Source organism: Tachypleus tridentatus, chromosome 6 (genome assembly GCF_004210375.1).
Source record: "Tachypleus tridentatus isolate NWPU-2018 chromosome 6, ASM421037v1, whole genome shotgun sequence".
NCBI lineage: Eukaryota > Metazoa > Arthropoda > Merostomata > Xiphosura > Limulidae > Tachypleus > Tachypleus tridentatus.
In genome coordinates, this window is record NC_134830.1 from 72,982,089 (window position 1) to 73,002,773 (window position 20,685).

At 30.9% G+C, this 20,685-nt stretch overlaps 1 protein-coding gene across 4 annotated transcripts in view; it reads right to left on the reverse strand.

Annotated features, from left to right (window-relative positions):
• Nucleotides 1–17,086, reverse strand: part of LOC143252796 (cell adhesion molecule Dscam1-like) — a 114,879-nt gene extending 97,793 nt beyond the window's left edge. For 2 of the 4 annotated variants that reach the window (XM_076505510.1, XM_076505508.1), the window contains exon 1: nucleotides 16,778–17,084. In XM_076505510.1, the coding sequence (XP_076361625.1) occupies nucleotides 16,778–16,835 (58 nt within the window). In that variant the 5' untranslated portion in view covers nucleotides 16,836–17,084. Of the gene's footprint in view, nucleotides 1–16,777 lie in introns of all 4 variants that reach the window. The other 2 variants (XM_076505511.1, XM_076505509.1) reach the window with 2 other exon arrangements.
• Nucleotides 17,087–20,685: the final 3,599 nt, after the last annotated feature.

Consider the following 20,685-nt stretch of genomic DNA (forward strand, 5'->3'; position numbering starts at 1 on the left):
CAAAGTTTAGTTCTTGTTAGATTTTTATTGTATAATTTATTGATAACAAATGACATTTTGTTACAATCATATTTTCAGGAATACATACAAACAACTTGTTTATATAGATGATAAAAACGACTACTTTGATAAAAAAGATCCAGTAACCAATAGCTGATAACGCAAACAAGTTTTAAATGTGAATATATAGCTTTCTCTATGGTAACTATTAAGCTAACGAAACATTTGATCTACGTAAACGCAGGTTTATCTATTTATTCCGTTATATTTACCGTATGCAATTGCTTTTATTGAAGTTGCTGCAGAACTAAAAGTTAATCTTTGAAGAAGCTTAAAAAATCGATGAACAGAACGAGGCAGTCAGCAGTCGTATATGATCTTTTTAATAAATTTGTGTTTAGTGAAACTTTGGACTTCTATTTTTATGTTTTGGATTTTTCTTCCTCTAAAGTTCACGAGTTACCCTTCACTAACCCAATTGCATCAGATGTTTCAAAAATTCGTCCTCGAATATTCAAATTATATAAAATTAAATAAAATCTCAATACAATTCTATCGTAAACAAACTTCTATAATTATGTTGACTTGTTAAAAAGCAATCTAAGTTTAAAGTAATGTTTTGTTGAGTCTCTCAGTATTTTTTATATCTAATTTAAAAAGATGATTCTTACCAATTTGACAGAAATTTAAGCGCTCGTTTTGTTGAGAGGTCAGTAACAATAATAAATTACAAAATGCAACAATAATGATTTAAGGTAATTATAGGAATGATAGCAACACTAAATAACACTTTGTCACAGTTTTATTTTTCGACTTTATACCTCAAGAATTAAAAATGACGCGGTATCTTTTATACCAATATGGTGTTACAATTTTAAGCTTTATGTATTAAAATCGATCAAATATGCATAATGACAGCAGCAGTCATGTTTTTCTACAGTTTTATTTTATTTATACTTTCCCGATTAACCCTTAAAGTCACACTCAGAAAAAACTTTCTCAGATATTAAAAAAAATAACATTAAGGTAGTTGAAAATTCTAAACGATCATTGAAATATACATAATTATTTGTTTTTAGGTGATGTTTCTCACGCTATGCTTATCCTTAATTTGCCTTGATTAAGCGTTAATATTTTCCTGGCCCGGCATGGCCAAGCATGTTAAGGCATGCGACTCGTAATCTGAGGGTCGCGGGTTCGCATCCCCGTCGCGCCAAACATGCTCGCCCTTTCAGTTGTAGAAGCTTTATAATATTTCGATCATTTTACTATACGTTGGTAAAAGAGTAGCCTGAGAGTTAGCAGTGGATGGTGATCACTAGCTGCCTTCTCTCTAGTCTTACACTGCTAAATTAGGGACGGCTAGCGCAGATAGCCCTCGTGTAACTTTGTGCGAAATTCAAAAAACAAACAAACAAACAATAATGTTTTCCTGGTTAACAGTTTACATAACTTATACTTATGATTAGATTCTGCTATTCTAAAAAAGGAAAGGCGTGCAGTTTTTGTCCATGCTTTGGTTTTATCTGTCTATGCGTTTTTAAATCATATATCTAGATATAAACAATCAAAATAATTGCTTACTGTATAAACCATTTTTAATGGTGTTCTAATGATTATTCTATTGTTGCCTATGGGTAATAAAGTATTGTGTCATAAGAACAGTATCTGAAATTAACAAATTTTTGATCTAATGACTGTTTTATTGTTGCCTATGAATACTAAAGTATTTTCTCGTGAAAACAGTATTTGAAATAAACAAATATTTAACACGATCTACTTCACAAACTTGGTTAAAATGTTACTGAAGAGGAATTTATACAGTGTTTGTATTTGCCAAATACGAATTTTTTACTGCAAATATTCTACCTCCCATATAAGATGGATTTTGGTTTGATATCATGAGAACTGTTTCTTAACGCTGAAGAAGGAAACCTCAATGACTGTAAGATTTCCTCACAATGACCATGATTGAATAGCATTATTTTTCATGAACTGGCAGGACGTTTATAGAATTCTAAGAAGAAATTTATATGTCTTTATCGTCTGTACCAAGTTTGCTTTGCAAGTGTTAATGAACTCATTTGGGTGTCACCGCGTGATTTAACTGAAACAATACTGATTTCTGAATCTCACATACCAGGAAATTCGTAAATCGCAAAATATGTGTGTGGCAAACAAATGCTTATTTTATAAGACTGTTGGACGAATGCTAGTAATTGAGGCAGTAAAAATTAGCTTACAGTAATTTTCAATATGGTTGAACGACAGTCTTGATAAAGTAACCGTAACCGGTGAAATTGGACAGGTCAGTCGGTAAGTGTATCAACGAGTACTGTATGATGAAGATTTTAACATAGATCGTATTAACATATAATATTTTAATTAAAGCACTACGCTTACTGAACAAAATATTACTGTCATTATGGATATTTTATGTTTAAACTAAGACTTGAAGAAACAGAAGAGCAACGTTCATCTACTCTAAAGACAGCACGTGTACAATTCCCAACCCTGTGGCCTTTGGCTGCATCCATGTATTTTATCAACGGGGTCGAATGGACGAAACTTCGTTTTTGAAGAATGGAGAGCATGAGCGAAATATAATCAATGATCGATAATATGGGAGAAGTTAAAGATTCGGTTTGTGTTTTCGGGTGAGCTTCATCAAAAGTGGTCCCATCCGTTTGTTATTTGTGCTTTTTCTCATAGCAAAGCCACATTAAGCTATCCGCTGAGTTCAGCGAAGGGAATCGAACCGCTGATTTTAACGTTGTAAATCCGTAGACTTACCGCTGTGCCAGCGAGGGACCCTTTTGTTATGATAAACGTGCAGTATTTTAACTAATGCTATTCCAGAATAAGCGAGTTGAGAAACCATGCTTTATCACATTCCCAATTTTATTAAAATAATAAATAAGTTGAAATACAACAGTTATAAAAAAACCATAAAGAATGCAAGATAGACTGTAATAAACTTTTTTAAAAATTAAATTAACGTTGAATAAAAGCAAATTTAAATTTAAAAACAAAGTGAGTGGAATAATTTTACAATGTTATTGAAGTACTAGTGTTGATAGTTCGATACAAGACAGACGATACGAATCAATATAAAAATCAGAACCGGGAACAAAAAAAAACCCCATTAAGTGTAGATCACACTTACATAATGTCTATCTCGATGTCGATGGAGTGTCAACCAAGTAGGTTTAAGTCATGATTTATGATATAAGAAAATGTACGTTTTAGCAGAAAGAAAGACAGGAATGAACGATGAGATATGTATGGCAATATAAATATTTTCCGTTGCATAGCTCATCACAGATCCTTCTAACACTTGCTGTGCTTGAGTCGATAAACTACAGCGCTATTTTAGGGATTTTCTTTTGTTCTTTTGCGTCACAGTGCATCAAAACAGCTTTATTTTCAAACGTATGTGATATGGCTCTTAAGAATTCTGCTATAACATTATCGATGAGTACATTCAGGTCTTATACTTTTCTCGACATCAGCAACAAAGTGGAATTGAGCCGACTAACATTACACACATATATGTAAGATATAGAGATAACGGATGTTACGAGACTGAAAAAACAACAACAAAGGCGTGGCGGATAAAATCCCCTCTTGTTCATCGTCTCTGCGATTTTGTTTGTATAAACTTTTCAACACAATATGGATGTATGGAACAAGTCCATTAATGGATAGCAAGTACTGTTTTGTTAATGACAATTGAAGACATTATTTACAACGACACTAATGCAAATAAATTGTTTATCTATCCCTATTCAAGCTACAAACCAATATGATTTTTATCTGAACAATGTTTTGGTACAATAAAGAGAAGATTATCGACTTTCTGCTTAGTATTACAGGTAACAATAAAACATTGTATCTAGTCTTAACCAATGGCTTTTTAGCCACTTAAATGATGTTTGTTTGTGCTAATATAAGTTAGGTTTAGTAGTTTCTCCATGTTACGATTTGTTAAATCGCTAGATTAATTGTGAGAGTGTAGTGTTTGACCATAGTAAAATAACTTCAATTCTCTGTTGTATCACATAAAACATTTTAATTTTTACCGATAAAAATGAGGTTCGTAACTTAACTTTAGTAGATACTTACGTATATATATTTTTAAGTGTTTTCATTACCGAGACCTGAGATGGTCTGTTGGTTCAGGCGCTATAATCGGAATATGAGGGTCGCGGGTTTAAATTCCCATCAACGAACGTGTTTTTCCTCTCAGCAGTGGGAGCGTTATAATGTAACAGTAAATCCCATTATTTATTGGTAAAAGACAAACTCAAGCGTTGGCGGTAGGTGGTGATGAGTAGTTGCCTTCTCTTTAGTCTTCCACTGTTAAATTAGGACGGTTAGCGCGGATAGCCCATATGTAGCTTTGCTCAAAATTCAGACCAGACCAAACAAACCTTTTTTTACACATTAAAACGTTGGTGTTATATTTATATAATAACATGCCTAAATAACCTTTTAAAAATCAATGAATAGAATATAAAACATAATTTGTAGTATATTTTATAAATATACAACAAGAGAAACCCAACGTTTGTCTTTATTGATGTTATTCCAGATGAATGGAACGTTAAATCTACAAAGTACTCAATAAGAAAGGTACCACAACAGAATGTACTTCTTAAGCCTAAAGAATGTAAAGTGACTTGATTTTTATTTGTTGAACTTTACGAAAAATTACTCTTAATTTTGAAGTGATAGACTAGTGGGAATGAAGCTAGTCAGCTCCATTCACCACCAGCTCTTGGGCTACTCTTTTAGTAACGAATAATGGGATTCACCATTACATTATAAAACTCCTACGGCAGAAATAGTAAGTCCAGCACCCTAACCACCAGACAAAGTCAGGCACCGATTATATGACAATTTAAACTAAAAGTAATAAGCGTGAAACATCTTAATGCGTCGGAGCTCAACTTATTGATTTTATCCTGAGCTATTTAGCGTATTTTTAACATTTACATTTTTATATATATTTTTTCTGGTATATATTTAGCTCTTTGTAATTTTTTTTGGTTTTTAATTTTCTTGCTACGATAATTTTCCTATCAAATATTCGGTTTGAATTGATAATTTTGTTAAACCATTAGAAAACTAAATCCCTAAATCCCCATCGTCTGACAACAGAAAATTGCTGAATTTTAATTATTTCCTTTCCCTAAGGCAAAGAGTCCAAAGAAAGTGGGAGCTAAATAGCTCCAGGAAAGTAAAGTTCTTAAGAGTCTTGCTAGTTGGTGTTATACATGCAATATATTTTAAGCATTATTTTATGATTTTTGATCACGTTAAAGAACAATACACAATGAATTTAATTTTTTATTATTATTTTTCCAGTTAGCGACAGCGTCTTAAAACAGAGCCATCTCTATGGTTAAGATTCTGTTGAAGACAATTTTACACAATGTCTCTGTTCCTCCGATTTTGTGAAACATAAATACATTTTTAAGTAAAAATTACATCTCTTTCGGTGGTTTGAAACATATAAAATGATGGCATTGCTTGCAGACAAGTTTATCATTCGAACTTTAAGTTACATATGTATTTTGCTTACTTTACTTTTCGGTCATTAGTACATTTCGTTAGTGATCAACGCGAGTGAATCGTCGATAAAGAATATAAGAATATTTGTCAGTTACTTATGTATATATATATATTAAGTATGAACCATCAGTTACACTAGCCAACAAGTCATTGTAATCAGATATAATTATACGAAAGATAGACAGCTCTTGGGACGCTGATTCCAATTCTCTGCTTGGTTTTCTGTAACGCATCGATGTTTTCGATGAGACAGATCAAATTCGAAAGGTTACTGCAGTATTCAGAGTGTTCCGTTAGTTGTTCTAAAGATTATTTTCCTGCAATTTCTCTACATTAAGCTCGTCTTAATGAAGAATTAAAGACACTTAAAAAACATTTTAAAACAATTATCTTATATTTGTGACTGATTTATCATTATATATTTATTGTAACATCGATGTTTGTTTCAGTTAAATATATATTTAGAAATGCATGATGCTTATAGTGTTAAATGTGAGTTGTGAAATTTCTGCCTATTCACTAAATTAGTAGAAGATTCTCTTGTGCATGAATCGACATTACATGTTTTACGAAAACACAGCATATCGCCAAATGTCGTTGGGCCAAATAAAATTTCTAGAACCTCGCTTAACGCTTACAAACTGACATCCTAAGAAACAATCAATATTTATTGTTGATTTCTTACAGTTGCCATAATATAAACTTCGGAAGCTATAACTGTGAATAACACTTAATGATCGAGAAACTACAGATATTTGGCAAGGAACGTTTATAGATTTAGAACATTACAAACCGTTTAATTTCAGACGCTACTACTTTTACAAAGACATTATATAATTTCAGCGGTAAAAAAACACACGCGGGCTCAGCAAATAGCTAGCTAGCTCCCCGTTAAGTGTATTAATCCTATATCAACTCAATTGATTCACTCTTTGTGAACCCTCGATAAGATAGATATCAAGAAAGTTTCGGATCGAATAGAAGACTCAATGCTGCTTGTAAATTTGTAAAATATTTTGTATACAAATCATTATCTGTAACAAGTTATTATAAGTTGTATTATTGTTTGAATATTAAAATGTATTTGTATTAAGAAAGAAAACTGTGTATATTAATATTGTTAGCAGATATCATAAATCTGTTACATCTCGACATTTAATTAACTTCTATATTAAAACTAAAATTTATCTCAGTTGCAAGCTATTTGAAATCAAAATGCATATTACAATAAATCAGAGAGACGTTCGAAATGAGTCATAATACGTTAGATAATAAATTCGAGGCTCGTCCAAGATAAATTATAATATGTTACACATTTGACCAAATTACTTGCAAGCTCAGTTATAACTGAACGCAACAATTAGAGAAAGAACAATTTTAATAGTTGGCTATGTTTTGAGGATAATATGCTTGCATAAATGAAACTATGAAACATATCTATATATTTGAATATATGCGTGTATATGTGTGTAATGTTCGCGTGCGTGTGTTTAAGCTTTGCCAAGCTAATATTTTGAAAACGGGCATAAACTTGATAGGCGCTTATTAAATCGCTACCTTATTCAATAACTCCCAGAGGATTTGAACTTATAACTCTTAACGGCACGCAAATAAAGAGAAGTGTTCATCTCATGCGAGCTACGAGAAATTCAACAAAGACACTTTCCAGTGTGAAATTAACACCATGGCAGATAGATTACTTGGTATTCAGTGAATGCTTATTTTGCTCTTGCACGCGGAACGTTAAAGCAACGCAGAAACGCGCATATACATGAAAATGAAACTCTATCCTTCTAATATGATCTAGTTATGGATACACGCAACACTACTGTCACATATATTGATTAGATTCCCTGACTTGTTCAAAAGTCACGAAAAGTAATTAAATGTTGGATTAAAGCGGCTTTTGTCTAAAAAAATTCGGTAAGTAATTATTCTGTTCAACCAGAAGAGATTCAATACTGAATATTCACTCACCTCTGAATTGGCTGTATTGGCTAAAATACGAGCATAAAGACAATTTTGATGCACCTAAAACTGCATAAATTTACCTATTTACTTGTTAAGTGTTCATATTCAGATTAAAAGAATGGGTACAAATTCACTAGCTTAATATTATTTACGCATTTGATAAATTCTGTTCCTCTTAACTTAATGTCAAATTTCATGCATATGTTTTTTTTAAACGTACAAGACGAAACAGCTTACACAAAACTTGTTTTATGTATCTTGTGACAAAAGATATTTTTCTTCTGACATTCTTAATAATGAAGTGTGTGACCCTGAAGGAACTTCTCTGTATTTGATATTTATTGTGTTTGTGTATAGATTTGTTTACATCGCTTGTTTTTATAATGGAGAACATACAGCAATTAACAGAAGAAAGAGAGAAAGAATTGAGATCACTTGTGATACTTATTGGTATGTTGATATAATCACTTGGTCGTTATATTAGGTAAATAATTAATTTTTATGTTTAACCTGTTTAGACATACAGTGTTTTGACGTTGTATGCGATTGGACTTATCTTGTAAATACTCGCCAGCATTTCTTATGCGTATTTACATATAATTTTGTCTCACACAACTTATTCTCTTTGCAATTAGTATCCACTTTACTGTCATTCGTTGCTCACTCATAATATTTCTCATAAAAATTGAACAATAATTATTTACATTTATCTGTTTCCTAAAAAAGCCTCAATAATAAAGGGTCGATTTTGGTGAAATTAGTTGCTCTTATTCGAATGTTATAATGAAAACTGGTAAGACATGAATCAGCTATGCTAGGTTTTGTATGATAACTCTGAGATATAACTTTTATGATTCTACAGTTTTTTAACATTATTTGACACTTTATAACTTTTATAAGAGAGGTAGATATTTATTGCATATTATTATAACTTACTGTATTTTCCAAAACTGATACAGTGTTTATTCTGTACTAAAATGATATAACAATTGAATTTTATCAAAATAGTAACATTCCGTTTCGATTCGTTTTATAACAATTTCTTTATGTGCAAAAACGGAGGCAAATGTTTATCATGATTCGAAGTATGTCCAAATTATCTGGCGATTGTTGAAACATAAAAGAGACCTTGATATAAAAGAAAAGTAATGGAAACATGTATTATACGATTCTTCCATATAATCGTCTTGAAGTAAATTTAGTTGTTGTTATTTCTTGCGTAACATCAATACACTCATAACTATTAAAATTAGTTAATCTACGAAATAAATTTTTCTCGTTATGATAACTGAACGGGTGAAGATAAATCTTATGGTTTTAAATACCAATTAATATCAACTCTCCAGCAGGGGCCAGAGTTTAGTGTATTCAACTGTGGATCCAGGTTCTGTAGTTTGCTTCCGTTATCACACTTTTCCTCCAAAAAAGAAATCGCACTATGCACTTTAGGATGGTGTATGCGTTATAAGTGTGACTGGTAACTCCAACTATTCAATTACAGTATCTCAAAAGTTTTTAGCTACTTACTCTACCACTTCTAAATTATGGGTGATTAAAAAGAAAGGAAAAACCCCTTGAGTAGGTCTGGGTGAAATTCAACAAACAAAATATTCGATCCATGTAAGTTAAGTACTTAAGAAAAAACTAAAACTTAAGTTGATAGTGAGTATAGCTAATTAAAAGTGTTATTCGCATAAATGTCAACAACTTTCTGACAAACATATTATCAAACTTTACATAATATAAGAGGTTGTTTCAGTTTATGTGTTACATTATTCTTAGTTGCACACAATATTCTATAACGTTATTCCGATCTGTATCTTTAAAAGAAAAGGTTTTATTATCTGGGTGGACTTAAGTAGTATCACCATTCCTTATTTTGTCTGGAATTTTAATGGTGTTTACTGTGAACAAAAATTATCTAATTTTAAAATATGATTTTTACTGGACTTGCTACACACGCACACATATAACTTAAAGAACATAATGGTATCGGGCCACAAACCAGGAATCCTCAGATGCACTTTACAGGCACGCTAAACTTAGACTACGCTTGGCCCAAGGGCTAGAGAACAAAGCTCCTAGAGAAACATTTGACTCAGTTATATATATCATTTTTAAAGCAATTATTCAAAATCAATAAATATAAATGTTGATTTAGATGAACATGCCTACTTCACATTAGATGTGCTATCTTTAAATAAATAACATTTTAATATTTACAAAGCGTAACATTATCTGAATTTGATAATCTTATGGTTACAATATAATAATATTTTAGCGTGGAGATATGATTTTTTTGCAACATTTAAATTTTTCACAATTCTTGTAGTATTTTTTCTATACAACGATATAAAAAAGAGGTGTCTTTTGCGATACATAAATGTTAGAATATTTGAAAATGATTTGGGATAAACAAAATAGAAAAACAATTCTTCTGAATCACAAGTAAGAATTATATTTATAAACTATGTCTATTGGTTCAGCATTTCTGTGTATCCACAAGTATAAAAAGTATAGGACCTAACAAGAGATATACTGTCTTAATATTAATAGCAGAAATCCATTCTTTTTGTTTTATTTTCCTTGAAATATATAAGTAGTTCCGCAGAGAGTTTATTTCTCTTGGCTTCTTTATTCGCCCAAAGAATTTATTGAAACAAGTATAGTTTGTGTCGTAAAAGAACAGGAAAGCGGGTGAAATACTGGCCATAAAAGGATATAAAAAAAGTTAAGGCGTTCAGAGAAATTCGTCGAATGTAAAGCCTGTAAATCACCCTCGACTTCCGCATGGCACCTATCCAATATGTACAGTTTCCGTTTTATGTGGAGTCTTTATTGAAGCTTTAGCTTTCTAGCCCTTTGAAGGCTTTGGTATTGCTTACTCTGACCATATGTTTTGAGCTATGAAGTTCAGGATTGGTTATATGTGTAGAATAACTAAAGCAGATGTAAAAACAAAGTAGAAAATGGCACTTGAGAAAAGCGAATAGATGAACGTGCGAAGGTTAAACACACAAAGAAGTAAATAACATAGAATGAGTAACAGGTAAAACGTGAAAAATAATTTGTTAAAATATTAAAGAGAAAAGAATTAAAATGAGCAGTTTAAGCTTTGCAAATCGCAGTTAAAACACTTAAAAAAAGATGAATGTGTAAGGAATATAATAGGAGGGAACATAATACTATGAAAACAAAAAAAAACTATTTTAAAAGCAAACGCTGATAATTAAATAGAAATAAAGTAGTCAGATAAATAAACAAAATTTGATTGAAACAAACTTTAAAACTTTTAAATTAAGAAATATAAATTTGTCAAAAAGTGTATTTGTGAGGAATACGGAACAAAGCTACTAATATAAGTAAAAAGAAAAAAAATATTAGAAAAACATTTTGAGCACATTGAAATGAAAACAGTTGAAAGTGAATTTGAAAGAAATGTAATACTTATGACAAAATTCTTAAGGTGAAAAAAGAAAACTTAATAATAAAGAACTATAAAAAAAGCAAAAGCAATAAATATTAGAAATAGACTGTCAAAACAGTTACTAAAACGTAGTCGAAAATATGTATATCAAATCAACTTGAAAAATAACACTAAAGATTGATTGTTTTTGAATTTCACGCAAAGCTAATCGAAAGCCATCTGCGCTAGCCGTCCTTAATTTAGCAGTGTAAGACTAGCCGGAAGGCAACTAGTCATCACCACCCACCGCCAACTCTTGGGCTACTCTTTTACCAACGAATAGTGGGATTGACCGTCACATTATAATGCGTCCACAGCTGAAAGAGCAAGCATGTTTGGTGTGACGGGTATTCAAACCCGAGACTCTCAGATTACGAGTTGAGTGCCTTAACCACCTGGCCATGCCGGGCCACATAGAGTGAAAAATGAACTAAGACGGTGAATACAAAATTACTAATAAGCAAATAAACACCTGATTATTAAATTTCTTTAGTGCATATTGGTGTATAGAAGACATTTTAATACTAGAAATAAACTGCCTTATAACACCAAATTGTTTTTAGTTAATTAATCACTCATTTCGCTTTACAACTTTTTCAAGAGCAATCCATTAAGACATAAACCGTAACTGACAATACAAAGCTTCAAATGACTTAAGTAAAAGGTTCTAATCTAATTCGGCTCTAGTATTAAAATAAACACTTTCAGGTATACAAATATACGACCTACGTGATATCATATACGAATAACCCTGATCAGTAAATACAGGAATGGCTGTGTAACATTCAGTCATGACATGAACGTAAGGATCATAAGAATTAACCGTAATTTTTTAGGTTACATAGATTGACAACGAAAAGTTTTTTGCTTGAAATATTGGAAAGAGCAGATCTAGGAAATAGTTATAAAAGTTTGTGCTTATTGTTCCATCTTTGTTTAATATAACAGTGTTATATCTGAAGTGGGTGTTTTCTTATTGGTGGGCTTTCTAACAAGACAGAAACCGAAAGACTTATCAATAATTACTATCGTAATCGTAACGTTACATATTACGACTTGGAGAACAAGCTGATTAAACTGCAACAAGAATAATATTAATAGAGTTGATATGTGCTTTTCACATGTACTTAAGCTAAAGAATTCGGTATAATAAAAATCTTTTTGTTGTTGTTTGTAATGAACAAAGTGTCGTTTCCTTAACATGAATAAGCAAGTTTCATGGAATCTTAAAATAAATCATCAAGAAGTAAGTAAGACTAAGAATGATTATCAGATGAGTATAAAATTATTAGACTTACGGATTATGATAGAAAATATCAGAATTTTCCACATATGAAATATTCAATATAAGTTCAACTGTTCGATCATAGATATTGTTTTAGATAAGACTAAATACCAGTAACTCGTGGTTTCAAAAACAACAAGTTAATAAGACCAGATTGAAGTCAACGATTTGTACTTTGGTCAGAGCTTAAATAAGATAAGAAAATGAGACGCATGTTCTATTTTAAATTAATACGGTGATGAGGCCACAGTAAAAATGGGACTAGCTTTTACTCCTAAATATTCCCAACAGGCAACATCTATCAACACCATTTTATCTCCAACTGTGACAAACTTATCATGACTGATATGTGTAAAGAGTGAAAACTTCATTGAACAAATAAATATTTCTAGTGAAAACAATTGAAACTTTATCGTATCTAACCATTTTCAGTATATTTTTTATTCAGAGCTATTACAATATGTAGCAAACCAATGTCGTTAACTGTCACAGACAAGTTGCAAACTGAGCTTTCTGAAAGCAGGTCTTTGGCCATTTTATATGGTAGACGTGTTGGCTCACGTGAACTGTAAACATGTTTGAAATGCGAAACAATTCAAGCTTTATTTCGCTCATAATGAACAACAAATCATGACCAGCAGAGAACTATAGTTTTGAGCTAGACCATCTTTAATGAGCCCAACTAAGTCCAGAATGTTATCTAAATGTGTTTTTTAAGTAGAGCGACTGCTTGTTATAGGTTTTCTTTATATTCGTATTTAAAAGCTGCAGTTGTTAGCTTGCTAAGATATGCTATTTTGAACAAAATACAGGCGAGCAGAATTTTATGTTTCAATCTACTTTATTTTCAGGTAAACCAAACAACATAAACAAGATAGATTCGTAAAAGTGCAGAACTTGGAGAGACAAGTCGTCTTCGTGTCTAAACTGTGAACCCAAAGATTAATGCTTCGCAAACCGTAGCCGTGAAACGCATTCCTCAATTTGGCTATGTGTATGTGCTATAAAAGTGGCTAGCAGATATCACTGTTTGATATGACGAGAATAGCTCAAGTGTTGGAGGTGGATGCTGCTCAGTAGCTCCCTTCTTTCTAGTCTACCAGTTCAAAATTAAGGATGGCTAGATGTTCTTTGTAGTTTTGAATGAAATTCTGAACCGATCAAGCAAACAGAAGGAGTAAACAGGTGTACATTTAAACAAAAAAAATGTGTAAGATTTTTTACATTTCTTCTAAATGCTGTGAAAATTCGGTTTAGGTACGTCAAGGAAAAATATTTTGATTGTATAATTACGTTGCTGTATGGACATTTCTCTATTATTCTAGAGCGAAAAAATTTTGTTTAAAAAGATTTACTTCGAAATAATATTATATTTGTAAATGTAATATTACGAATAAGATTGCTAAAAGAAAAACAACGCTTATTCAGTTTCATTAGGGGCTAATGAAACTTGACCAGCAGTCTGCGAGTCGCGAATTCTTTTACTGAACATTCTCGTCCTTTAAGCTGCGAGATAGGTGTAATGTTTGGTCAATTCCATTTTTCTTTGAAAAATAGTATTCTAATAGTTGGCGGTGGGTGGTGTTGACTAGTTACCTTCCATTTAATCTGTTATTTATGAATTAGGTACTGTTAGTGCAGGTAGTCCTGGAGTAGCTTTGCTCAAAATTCCGAGAACAACGGGTTTTATTAGATCCTTATAATAGTTATTAAAAAGTTCACCTATAGTTTCCCAGAAGTATTTCCATTATATATAATGTTAATTGGAATACAGATGTTGGAATTATCTCAAATATCAAGTATGTTTGAAATCCCTGTTGCTTTGTAAATACCAAACAAGAAAAACAATTAATATGAGGATTTTTACTATAAATAATTATGGTGTTTAAGAGACCAAAATTATTAGAAAAAGTAGTTCAGAACAGAGAAAATATACTTTGATGTAATTTCAAAATATACTTCTTCTCTATGATTTTTGCCTAACACATTTGCCTGCAATGCATGTTCATTAATACATCATTATACAAAAACATAAGTGGAATGTATATGTTTTTATCACGGATTATTGCACAAAATTTATATTTATTTTTAAATTAAAAAGAAACTTTTTTAAATATCCTGTTGAACTGACCGTTGTAAATTCTAATTATTTTTGTTTCAAGTAACAGCTATATTTTGGTTGCAAAATTAAGGCACAAATACGTATTTATATATATGCTACGATTAATTTTACTATATATCAGACCAACTTAGAAAAAACGTATTAATAAAAACGGATTTCCATCACATTGACTTACGCAGTCTAAAATTATCTTATTAGAGCTAGTTTTTAACTTTGTTCAACAGTCGTCTTCAGGCTTAATGAACTGAACATATATATATTGTTGTTGTGAGAAACGTTGAAAGGGACAAAGAAGAGTATTTTTAGAGGCTTGAAACGTTTATGTGATCAAAATTAAGAACTGTCAAAACTAGTGCAAGGCGAGATGTAATTTCTACTGTATCAATATTGTGGCTGCAATACAAATAATATTTTAATAAAATGTCATTTGTATAAAATTTAACTGAATACATTTTAAAACAAATATTTTGTTATAGTGATTAACTTTATCGTAACATTTGTACTAGCAGCCTTACTAAAAGTTTTACTCCGGAGAACGTCTTTATCATACTACTATGTGAGTGTCATGTACATGTTTCAATGATTTTAAAGCATAAAATTTAAAGAGAGTTTGACACATAAACTTAAAGCATTTAAGGTGTTACATAAGAATTAGTTACTTTTAGAAACATTAAACACACATATAGCAAACTGAAATAAAAATATATATATATCTTTTAAATTCCCGTTTTAGACTGACAATTGTATGCGTAATTGTCATTCATTATATGTTTAATCATTAATCAGCTACTCATTTTGCAGCTTAACTTAAATTTTTGTTTTTAACAAAAAAGATAACTATAAATATATAAAAATTAAAGAAATTCCTGGAATAGTGAATCATAAGAAGTTAGATAATTAGATATTTTAAGTATTTTTCTCATTTATGTATATATATATATATATATATAGTTATCAAGGCATCTGCTAAGAATGAGAACAGATATATACGTATAAATATAAGAATGACTGTGGGTTGAGACCTTCGTTTTTTTAGTGAGTTTTTTTAATTTTTTGAAATAGTTGTTTTTTGACGTTATTGAGTGATTTACCGCTTGTTGCATGTTGAATATTGACAGAAGAAAGGTCTCGGATTATAAGGTTTTATTCATTTCCAGAATGACTAAAGTATCAGAGAGTACGCTAGCACCATTTATGTAAGGATGGTATGAATTCTGATATGAAGGGCTACTTGGCCTTGTTACTCTGTTTCCAGTGCATATGCCGCTTTTCAGCTATTCAGAGCAACTCATAGTTGAAAGCCAGCGAGCAGTCAAAGCCCGAGATTTTCTATTTTCGTTTATAATAATTTTTCTTCAACAGGCCTGATGCCTACTTGGTTTTAGCAGTAACTATGATTGTATTATCATTTGATAAAACAAAAAGCAAACAGTCTTTAAAGTCTTTAACTATTTACTTTTATTTCTTTACAATATTTAAAAATCCAAAAAAAACACATTTCTGGTGTAAACGATGTTATTATCCCTTAAATCTGGCTTTCGTACAGAAACACGAGTTTTGTTAGAAAGCTTAAGTAAAAGGTAAAACAGGAATAACCAGCCAATAATAGAATATCATAAAAAGTAAGCAACTAAGTACTAAAGAAAAAATATCACTAAATAAGAGAGCTATATAGGGCTGGCTACTGAAATTGAAAAATAAACGGAACAAGTTAAGGATCAAAGTAGACGTGTCACTTGATTCGGCGAACATGGATTTATTGAGTAAAACCCCTACATTACCAGCTTCCCTACTACGTCCATCAAGAGTTTGGTGTTTTAATAACGTCTCAGCTTCTATCATTACATCTTTCCTTTATTTAACCTGAAAATATTACTTTTATGAATATTTTGAAATAAAGTAACATTTTACTATTGGAAATTCTGGTTCTATATGTTTTGCTAGTGAGGAAACCAGTAATTCAAGATTTTATTCTTCTTGTAAAGCCGAGACGATTTAGTCTGCTTTGTGATCATTAGCCGATAAAGTGATATCTATACTTCAACCCCTTGTAGTTGGTTCCTTTTTTGAAGTTTAGTAGCCAGATCTATATTGCTTTTTTATTTATTTTATTTATAATATTAGTAGTACAATATGAACAATAACAGACTGAAAGTTACTGAGACATAAGTGTAGAAAAAAATGAAAAGATATAAAATTAAATATATATTTTTTATATAAGTTGGTAAATTAAATGCTTTCTTATAATCTATCCCTCCCACCAAAAAGAAAAAGGAATAATAAAGTAAGTTTTAGAGGACAAATAAAACTACTAACTAATAAGCATATAATCATATAAATTCCTAATTATTCTTACCTCTAAGAGTTAATAATCCAATGCAAATGACTGTCAAAACAGTTTGAAAAGACATCATTGTTTAAAAGTTTGAACACAGTCCGATAACTATATGTAAAATGTTCTGATCTATAGGTTATATGAAGGCCGGAGCTGTTTCTCTCAAGGTGTTTTGCTCCGAAGCTGGAACCTACCGTCTGTATGATGAAAGCATGAAGTCCTCGTGAGTCTGTTTCATTCGGCAGGCTTACTCGTTCTGGTCGAGACAACGACGATACACACGTTATGAGCTCCAGCGGCAAAATACTCCAATTTAATATAAGTTAAACGTATATATTAAAATATAAAATATTTAAAAACAGAAGATTCTATGATTAATGTAATGTGAAGGTATCATTTTAAAAATAAAGGAATTTATCCATATTTTCAGTACCAATAAAAAAACAAAGAATATTAATGCACTTTTAAACTTATTTGTTATATATTTACATGTTAACAGTTGATATTAATAATGGTATGGGTATTAACACTTTTATTGATAAGCTGAGAACAACGTTTCGACTTCCTAGGTCATCTTCAGGTGTTATAAAGGTGTTAATACCCATTCCAACTGTTATCTGCTTTATTTTGGTAAAAGTGTTAGTACACATACCAGCCATGCTAAGATACATTTTTACTTTAAATGGGTTTCTCGTCATCACTGAATGTGTTTTTATTTGAAAACACAGGTAAAAAAATTAACGTTATATAACCAGGAGTAAAATCATAGTGAACAGCGGGTTTTTGTATCTATAATTTATTTTTCTATTCAGAGGATTCATCTTCATTTTGGAAAATGATAGCGTTTTGTTCCACGGACGAAAGGCAAGCTGCACAGCAATTGAAACGTCATAATATTTTTTTCTTGTCGTTTATGTAGAATTTATTTGATATGTTTCTTTGTGTTGCTTATCAGATTTGATATTTACTTCTCCCAGACCTACTCACTGATAAAAAGAACAACACAGCTAGTACCAATTTTTCTTAGATTTTAGACAGTATACATATTCTGTGTCTGGAGGAATAACAACCAGAGCTCACAATTCTGTTATTGTTGTACACAACAGTATCACCACAAAAAATATATAAGTTTTACATATTTCAGATATTTCTGTTCAATATATACTTTGTAGGTTTGTTTGTTAAATTTTACGCAGAGGTACTTGAGTGTTATCTGAGTTACCTTTAACTTAGAAATGACGGGCTGTAGGGAACGCAGCCAAACTCCACACCTCACACCAACTCTAGCTGCTTTAATCAAACAGCAGAACTGACCACACATAATAACGCCCCCATGACTGAAAGAGCAATCATGTTTAGTGATGGAATTCGAACCCGTGAGCTGAAGATCGCGAATGTAGCGTCCTGATAATAAGGACATCCAAATCTTTCACTCACGTCAGTAGGTATTGTTAAAAATTTGCTATTTAAATAAAATTAATGTGACTGTTAGTAAAAAGCAAGATCATGGTTTTCTTATAGTATTGTTTTTAGTTGCATTTCAGTTGTGACTCAGTGAGCCTTTGTTTAAACTTTATTCAATTTATTGACATAGAGTCAACCAAAGGATACACATTTTCTTCTGATTGACCATGCATAACACGAAGTCTCTCTGGCATTACTCAGCGTGATCAATGCTTGCGAATTTAAAATTGGAAATTCAAGAAGGTCGAAAAATCCGATTCAATTTCAACTAAAAATATATCTTTCCTTAAATAGGATAAAACTCAGTTTGATAGTTTGTAGTTAAGCACAAAATTACACAATGGGCTATCTTCGTTGGTAAAACTCAGAAAATTATGTAAAATTATGTATATATATGTAACATAAACTTGGCATATTTATACAGAGTAACCGAACTCCAGCTAGAAAACATTTCAAAATAAAACTTAAGACTTAAGAAAAAGACAAAGTGGAATAAAGGAGTCAGCGTTTCTATAATTTAAAAATTTTTTGAATACCCATTTGTTATATGTAATAACATAGAAAATTCGTTATCCTTCCTCTTTACAAAAGATAAAAAATGTATATCTGTTTAGATACAGTGAAAGTTTCGCTATAAGCCAGTTTTATCATGTTATCTACTACTGACTTCTAACATATTATAGCACTATTTTATTCATAAATTTTATTTGACTTTTAATACAATGGTTTGAGAAAACTATGATTGGGTATGTAGCTGAAAAATCAAACTAGAAAAATACAGTTGCAGATATTTGAAGAAATATTTCTAAAAATATCAAACAGCGGTTCTTTTCACTAAATGTTTCATTTGCTTGTGGTAGTAGCCTTTGATAACTATTGCTATATGAATTATACTTTGTTGATGTCGAATAGAGACTTATTTTCAACATTTATGAAAGTTGTAGATCCGAAAATTGTATTTCATCATTCCAATAAGAACAAACTAATAATATTCATAGCGTACAAGGAACCAAGTAATATTTCTAGATCTTTAACTTGCTTACCCGTGTGAGAATATTAGATATTCCTTGACTTAGATGTAACATATTCAGATAGCATTCATTAATTTATCATTGTTATCTTGGATCCTTTAAGTTATTTTCTATAAATATTTATAGCGCAAGTTTGCACTGCAGTAATCATAATAAAATATTGCCTTTGTAATGGACTGAAAAATATTTGATGCATTTATGTTCATTTAATTATGGCTTATCGATTCACTACTTCGGTGAATTAAATTTAACTTGTATTAATGTGCAGCTTCCTGGGTAATGTATCCACTACATTTCTCTGAGAAAACAATCGTTACGATGAAAACTTACCGAATTTATCGATTTTATTTATTTTTATCCATAGCTCAGCGTTAGAGAATTTTTAATGTTTTTTCGTAATCTTGCATGTACGAGGAAGTCTTTGGTAGAAATATATCTGAAGCCTATCAAAATGAACCATTTCAGTAGAGTTTTAGAAACGTTTTAACTTATGTGGTTAAACATAGCACTTGAGTTTTAGATTGTGTGAATTAGTAGTTTTACTTATGATATAATCTGTCTATAAATGTGAATTATATTAAATTTCAAGAAGTTATTTTACTCATTTCACTACGTAGTCGTGATTTGATTGTATTAAAATAGCTATCTGTATCTTGAGCTGTTACTGTCAGCATTTGTCGTTGTTACCCGTGATTAAAGTTTCTGGTACAAGAATTGAAATACCCACAGCTACACTTAGTAATAATGTACAAGAAAAAGAAAAAAACCAACAAACTAGTATATATATGTACAGCTATATACATATATATATTCATCTACATAGTTTAAAATTTATATATTTTTTACCAATATATTTTTCACTCAGAGAAAAACTAATCACAGAATTTATAAAATTTCTTGTTTCTAAAGTATTGAATATTTTAGCACTAAGTATTGCATTGTTCAGGCCAGATATGGCTCAGTGGTTAGGGGACTCGACTCGTTCGAATCCTGTCACCGAAAATGCTTGACCTTTACGCCACTTTTAAATTAGAAACGGTTATCGTAGTTAGCCCTTGTGTAGTTTTGGACGAAATGCAGTAAAACAAGCAAACGTACTTTCATATCATGAAATGCACGTTTTTGGTAATATGTATTTACATTAAGAGTATCAGTTTATGTTTCAAATCAAATCGTTGGAAATTTACCAAAAACGCGTCATAATAACTACGTTATTTTCGTAGTTGTTTTTTATATAAACACGATGAAAGAATAATTATAATTTTCAAACGTTGTATTAGCATAGTTTTAGTCACATTTCAATTTTCGGTGTTACTCTGAGAATAATTTTCACACTATAAGTTTTCACTTCACAACTTATTTCTCTGCTAGTAATAATTATTTACGTTTTACTAGACTCGTTTGATGTCTGCTGAAATGAATACATGGCTAAAC